The 7,871-nt window shown below is 41.3% G+C and overlaps 1 protein-coding gene across 2 annotated transcripts in view; it reads left to right on the forward strand.

Annotated features, from left to right (window-relative positions):
* The window catches only part of znf280d (zinc finger protein 280D), a 68,640-nt gene extending 67,402 nt beyond the window's left edge, over positions 1 to 1,238 (forward strand). For both annotated transcript variants that reach the window (XM_060911632.1, XM_060911633.1), the window contains exon 20: positions 125 to 1,238. In XM_060911632.1, coding sequence (XP_060767615.1) covers positions 125 to 611 — 487 coding nt within the window. In that variant the 3' untranslated portion in view covers positions 612 to 1,238. The remainder of the gene's footprint in view (positions 1 to 124) is intronic.
* The last annotated feature ends 6,633 nt before the right edge of the window (positions 1,239 to 7,871 follow it).

The raw sequence follows: 7,871 nt of genomic DNA on the forward strand, positions 1-7,871 counted from the left end.
CTCATGTACGACTTGAATATGGAATAACTCTTAATTATTAGTATTAATATATAATTATATTCGTTGATGTCGATTCCATTAACCTCATCTGTGACCTTTATTTTTTAAATCCTGTGATTTCAAGTTCTGAGGAACCTTTGGTTTCAACCTCCCAAGTATCCTCTGTGAAATCAGGGCTGAATGAAATGGAGCCTCTGAACATTGCTAATGTGTGGAGCGAAGAACACGTCTCTGAGCCGGCTAAAAAAGAGCTGACGCCGACACAGACTGTTCAAGAAGCCGAAGAAGAGAAGACAGGCCCTGAAAGCATGGATCCTCCAGCCGAGAACGGCGCAGCGAGGACAGAACCCGAGAGCACGGCTGCTCCCGTCAGCCCCTGCAACCCGATCGAAAACGGAGGCGGAGTGAGCGCAGACGACTTCCTGAATAAAGGCGACAAAGCAGAGTCTGTAAGTGTGCACCCCCTGCTGGAGCCTCTCACTCCATCCAAGGTCCTCGAAGCCAACGAAGCCGAGAATGGGCCAGAACCGAAGAAGGACCTTTCACCTAACTGTAAAAGAGACATTGAGGAGGAGGTGGAAGAGGAGACCTCAGGTCCGATAAGCACCTAGAAAACTTTAGCGTCAGACTAGCATAGGACAAAAACACCTCCATTTTTACTTTTACATATTTTTTAATCTAGCTATAAAACTTACTTAACTGTTGTTACTTAATGTAATATTTCCAGTGATCATCTATTGGAACTGAAAAGAAAAAAAAAAAAACGCTGTTTGTGATGAAACTTGAATAAAGGAGGATTGATCGTGTTACTGTGCTCCAGTACAAAGTATTGCCTTCTGAAATGGGCCATGATTCTTTAGAGAAGACTGTGAAATGACCTGTTTATCATAATCAGCATTGCTTTTTACTCATGTAATACCATGACCTGGCACACAAGAAACCTGAATTATTGGATCTCGGCTTTTCGGGAAGACCGTGTGTGTGTGTGTGTGTGTCGGTGCACTGTATTACACCATGGTCCACCTGACTGGCAAAACACCCCTTCTCAAAGAGCTTTATTGTTTTCAGTGTAAAATTTTCTTTTATATACTACTTTTAACTAGGAAAAGGAGGTTCTATCAGTATCCGTTACACTGTTAGTTATTCATGCTGGACAAAGGCTCAGTGGGGTTTAGAGGAAAGGCTCCATCAAATGTCTTCATTCAAATTAAAGCAAATAAAGATGAACTTTTCTTTTATTACACGTCTTCCGTTACTGTACTGCTTGGTGACTCATTGGTTTCTTCTTCTTCTCAGCGGTCTGTTTTTATAGCACCAGTGAACTTGAGCTCACTCTTTCACCGTGAATCTACATACAATCCAGATGTTTGACTGTGATTTTGAAGAGGTATATAAGGCAAGTCAAAGAAATGGTTTATTGGAACATAAAGACACTTCAAACTGACATGGTTTAAGTTTCACTCGACTTTTACAGGTACTTCGGAATAATTGTTTTTGATTTGTAAAGCCATTTCTATAATTCTACGATTCCTCTTTGGAGCCTTAAAGTCCAAGTCTGTAATATTTAACGTGGCCCTCCACAGCTGTTTCAGCTCGAGCTGAATTCTAGGTCTGAAAATTGTACATAGAAACCTGACATAATACTAAGCAAGATACAGTTAGGTCCATATATATTTGGACACTGACACAAATATCTTTTTTTACCTGTTTACTGAAACATATTCAGGTTATAGTTATATAATGGACATGGACATAAAGTCCAGACTTTCAGCTTTCATTTGAGGGTATCCACATTAAAATTGGATGAAGGGTTTAGGAGTTTCAGCTCCTTAACATGTGCCACCCTGTTTTTAAAGGGACCAAAAGTAATTGGACAATTGACTCAAAGGCTATTTCATGGGCAGGTGTGGGCAATTCCTTCATTATGTCATTCTCAATTAAGCAAAAGGCCTGGAGTTGATTTGAGGTGTGGTGCTTGCATTTGGAAGATTTTGCTGTGAAGAAAACATGCGGTCAAAGGAGCTCTCCATGCAGGTGAAACAAGCCATCCTTAAGCTGCGAAAACAGAAAAAACCCATCCGAGAAATTGCTACAATATTAGGAGGGGCAAGATCTACAGTTTGGTACATCCTGAGAAAGAAAGAAAGCACTGGTGAACTCATCAATGCAAAAAGACCTGGATGCCCACAGACGACAACAGTGGTGGATGATCGCAGAATAATTTCCATGGTGAAGAGAAACCCCTTCACAACAGCCAACCAAGTGAACAACACTCTCCAGAAGGTAGGCGTATCAATATCCAAATCTACCATAAAGAGAAAACTGCATGAAAGTAAATACAGAGGGTTCACTGCACGGTGCAAGCCACTCATAAGCCTCAAGAATAAAAAGACTAGATTGGACTTTGCTAAAAAAAAAAAATCTAAAAAAGCCAGCACAGTTCTGGAAGAACATTCTTTGGACAGATGAAACCAAGATCAACCTCGACCAGAATGATGGAAAGAAAAAAGTATGGCGAAGGCGTGGTACAGCTCATGATCCAAAGCATACCACATCATCTGTAAAACATGGCGGAGGCAGTGTGATGGCTTGGGCATGCATGGCTGCCAGTGGCACTGGGTCACTAGTGTTTATTGATGATGTAACACAGGACAGAAGCAGCCGGATGAATTCTGAGGTATTCAGAGACGTACTGTGTGCTCAAATCCAGCCAAATGCAGCCAAACTGATTGGTCGGCGTTTCATAATACAGATGGACAATGACCCAAAACATAAAGCCAAAGCAACCCAGGAGTTTATTAAAGCAAAGAAGTGGAATATTCTTGAATGGCCAAGTCAGTCACCTGATCTCAACCCAATTGAGCATGCATTTCACTTGTTAAAGACTAAACTTCAGACAGAAAGGCCCACAAACAAACAGCAACTGAAAACCGCTGCAGTAAAGGCCTGGCAGAGCATTAAAAAGGAGGAAACACAGTGTCTGGTGATGTCCATGAGTTCAAGACTTCAGGCAGTCATTGCCAACAAAGGGTTTTCAGCCAAGTATTAGAAATGAACATTTTATTTACAATTATTTAATTTGTCCAATTACTTTTGAGCCCCTGAAATGAAGGGATTGTGTTTTTTAAAAAATGCTTTAGCTCCTCACATTTTTATGCAATCATTTTGTTCAACCCACTGAATTAAAGCTGAAAGTCTGAACTTCAACTGCATCTGAATTGTTTTGTTCAAAATTCATTGTGGTAATGTACAGAACCAAAATTAGAAAAATGTTGCCTCTGTCCTAATATTTATGGACCTAACTGTATGTTACATGGCAGTAGCCAGAACAGATTTTAAAGTATCTTTTTGGAAACTATTAAAAATTGATCAAACCCTTGAAATATTATAAACTGCACCTTTAAAGCCCATGAGCGCAAAACTGATTTGACTATACAGTGCTGAGCGTAAATGAGTCCACCCCCTTTGAAAAGTAACATTTTAAACAATATTTCAATGAATACAAACCATTTCCAAAATGTTGACAAGGCAAAGTTTAATACAACATCTGTTTAACTTATAACGTGAAAAAAAGGTTAATAATATACAGTGGGGCAAAAAAGTATTTAGTCAGCCACCAATTGTGCAAGTTCTCCCACTTAAAAAGATGAGAGAGGCCTGTAATTTTCATCGTAGGTACACTTCAACTATGAGAGACAGAATGGGGGGAAAGAATCCAGGAAATCACATTGTAGGATTTTTAATGAATTAATTGGTAAATTCCTCAGTAAAATAAGTATTTGGTCACCTACAAACAAGCAAGATTTCTGGCTCTCACAGACCTGTAACAACTTCTTTAAGAGGCTCCTCTGTCCTCCACTCATTATCTGTATTAATGGAACCTGTTTGAACTCGTTATCAGTATAAAAGACACCTGTCCACAACCTCAAACAGTCACACTCCAAACTCCACTATGGCCAAGACCAAAGAGCTGTCAAAGGACACCAGAAACAAAATTGTAGACCTGCACCAGGCTGGGAAGACTGAATCTGCAATAGGTAAGCAGGTTGGTGTGAAAAAATCAACTGTAGGAGCAATTATTAAAAAATGGAAGACATACAAGACCACTGATAATCTCCCTCGATCTGGGGCTCCATGCAAGCTCTCACCCCGTGGGGTCAAAATGATCACAAGAACGGTGAGCAAAAATCCCAGAACCACACGGGGGAACCTAGTGAATGACCTGCAGAGAACTGGGACCAAAGTAACAAAGGCTACCATCAGTAACACACTATGCTGCCAGGGACTCAAATCCTGCAGTGCCAGACGTGTCCCCCTGCTTAAGCCAGTACATGTCCAGGCCCGTCTGAAGTTTGCTAGAGAGCATTTGGATGATCCAGAAGAGGATTGGGAGAATGTCATATGGTCAGATGAAACCAAAATAGAACTTTTTGGTAAAAACTCAACTTGTCGTGTTTGGAGGAGAAAGAATGCTGAGTTGCATCCAAAGAACACCATACCTACTGTGAAGCATGGGGGTGGAACCATCATGCTTTGGGGCTGTTTTTCTGCAAAGGGACCAGGACGACTGATCCGTGTAAAGGAAAGAATGAATGGGGCCATGTATCGTGAGATTTTGAATGAAAACCTCCTTCCATCAGCAAGGGCTTTGAAGATGAAACATGGCTGGGTCTTTCAGCATGACAATGATCCCAAACACACCGCCCGGGCAACGAAGGAGCAGCTTCGTAAGAAGCATTTCAAGGTCCTGGAGTGGCCTAGCCAGTCTCCAGATCTCAACCCCGTAGAAAATCTTTGGAGGGAGTTGAAAGTCCATGTTGCCCAGCGACAGCCCCAAAACATCACTGCTGTAGAGGAGATCTGCATGGAGGAATGGGCCAAAATACCAGCAACAGTGTATGAAAACCTTGTGAAGACTTACAGAAAGCGTTTGACCTCTGTCATTGCCAACAAAGGGTATATAACAAAGTATTGAGATGAAGTTTTGTTATTGACCAAATACTTATTTTCCACCATAATTTGCAAATAAATTCTTTAAAAATCAGACAATGTGATTTTCTGGATTTTTTTTTCTTATTTTGTCTCTCATAGTTGAAGTGTACCTATGATGAAAATTACAGGCCTCTCTCATCTTAAGTGGGAGAACTTGCACAATTGGTGACTGACTAAATACTTTTTTGCCCCACTGTAACTTAGATTACACATTTTTCAGTTTTACTCAAACTAGGGTGATGCAAAAATGAGTACACCCCACAACAAAAACTACTACATCTAGTACTTTGTATGGCCTCCATGATTTTTAATGGCAGCACCAAGTCTTCTAGGCATGGTATGAACAAGTCGGCGACATTTTGCAACATCAATCTTTTTCCATTCTTCAACAATGACCTCTTTTAGTGACTAGATGCTGGATGGAGAGTGATGCTCAACTTATCTCTTCAGAATTCCCCAAAGAAAATAATTTTACACCACAAAGGTGAAGGCTACAGGAAGAACAGCAAAGCTTTACTTATCAGTCAGAATACTGTATCAAAAGTGGTACAAAAATTTAAGAAAGATGGAACTGCAACCGTCTCACAGAGACGTCCAGGTCGTCCACGGAAGTTAACACCTCGACAGGAGCGTCTTCTGATGAGAAGGGTTGAAGAAATTCGGCATGCAAGTTCACTGCAGTTATCTAAAGAAGTAGAAAGCCAAACTGGGGTGACTATTTCCCGTGACACAATACGGCGTACACTGCAGAGGAATGGCATGCATGGACGCCGTCCACGAAAGAAGCCTCTCCTAAAGCCCAGGCACAAAAAAGCCCACCTAGAGTTTGCCAGGGCCCATGCTGACAAAGATGAAGACTACTGGGACTCTATACTCTGGAGTGATGAGACCAAGATAAACGTTTTTGGAACTGATGGCTTCAAAAACTGTATGGCGTCGCAAAGGTGAGGAATACAAAGAAAACTGCATGGTGCCTCCAGTGAAACATGGTGGTGGCAGTGTCCTTATGTGGGGCTGCATGAGTGCTGCTGGTGTCGGGGAGCTGCATTTCACTGATGGCATCATGAATTCACAGATGTATTGCTCTATACTGAAAGAGAAGATGCTACCATCACTCCGTGCCCTTGGTCGTCGTGCACTTTTCCAACATGATAATGATCCTAAACACACATCTAAGGCCACTGTTGGATTTCTGAAGAACAGCGTGAAAGTGATTCAGTGGCCAAGTACAGTGGTGCTTGAAAGTTTGTGAACCCTTTAGAATTTTCTGTATTTCTGCATAAATATGACCTAAAACATCATCGGATTTTCACACAAGTCCTAAAAGTAGATAAAGAGAACCCAGTTAAACAAATGAGACAAAAAATATTATACTTGGTCATTTATTTATTGAGGAAAATGATCCAATATTACATATCTGTGAGTGGCAAAAGTATGTGAACCTCTAGGATTAGCAGTTAATTTGAAGGTGAAATTAGGGTCAGGTGTTTTCAATCAATGGGGTGACAATCAGGTGTGAGTGGGCACCCTGTTTTATTTAAAGAACAGGGATCTATCAAAGTCTGATCTTCACAATGCATGTTTGTGGAAGTGTATCATGGCATGAACAAAGGAGATTTCTGAGGATCTCAGAAAAAGCATTGTTGATGCTGATCAGGCTGGAAAAGGTTACAAAACCATCTCTAAAGAGTTTGGACTCCACCAATCCACAGTCAGACAGGTTGTGTACAAATGGAGGCAATTCAAGACCATTGTTACCCTCCCCAGGAGTGGTTGACCAACAAAGATCACTCCAAGAGCAAGGCGTGTAATAGTTGGCGAGGTCACAAAGGACCCCAGGGTAACTTCGAAGCAACTGAAGGCCTCTCTCACATTGGCTAATGTTCATGAGTCCACCATCAGGAGAACACTGAACAACAATGGTGTGCATGGCAGGGTTGCAAGGAGAAAGCCACTGCTCTCCAAAAAGAACATTGCTGTTCGTCTGCGGTTTGCTAAAGATTACATGGATAAGCCAGAAGGCTATTGGAAAAATGTTTTGTGGACAGATGAGACCAAAATAGAACTTTTTGGTTTAAATGAGAAGCGTTATGTTTGGAGAAAGGAAAACACTGCATTCCAGCATAAGAACCTTATCCCATCTGTGAAACATGGTGGTGGTAGTATCATGGTTTGGGCCTGTTTTGCTGCATCTGGGCCAGGACGGCTTGCCATCATTGATGGAACAACGAATTCTGAATTATACCAGCAAATTCTAAAGGAAAATGTCAGGACATCTGTCCATGAATTGAATCTCAAGAGAAGGTGGGTCATGCAGCAAGACAACGACCCTAAGCACACAAGTCGTTCTACCAAGGAATGGTTAAAGAAGAATAAAGTTAATGTTTAGGAATGGCCAAGTCAAAGTCCTGACCTTAATCCAATCAAAATGTTGTGGAAGGACCTGAAGCGAGCAGTTCATGTGAGGAAACCCACCAACATCCCAGAGTTGAAGCTGTTCTGTACGGAGGAACGGGCTAAAATTCCTCCAAGCCGGTGTGCAGGACTGATCAACAGTTACCGGAAACGTTTAGTTGCAGTTATTGCTGCACAAGGGGGTCACACCAGATACTGAAAGCAAAGGTTCACATACTTTTGCCACTCACAGATATTGTATCATTTTCCTCAATAAATAAATGACCAAGTATAATATTTTTGTCTCATTTGTTTAACTGGGTTCTCTTTATCTACTTTTAGGACTTGTGTGAAAATCTGATGGATGTTTTAGGTCATATTTATGCAGGAATATAGAAAATTCGAAAGGGTTCACAAACTTTCAAGTACCACTGTATTTCTCCTGATCTGAACCCAATCGAACACCTATGGGGAATTCTGAAGAG

The sequence above is a fragment of the Neoarius graeffei genome, chromosome 27 (assembly GCF_027579695.1).
Source record: "Neoarius graeffei isolate fNeoGra1 chromosome 27, fNeoGra1.pri, whole genome shotgun sequence".
Classification (NCBI taxonomy): domain Eukaryota; kingdom Metazoa; phylum Chordata; class Actinopteri; order Siluriformes; family Ariidae; genus Neoarius; species Neoarius graeffei.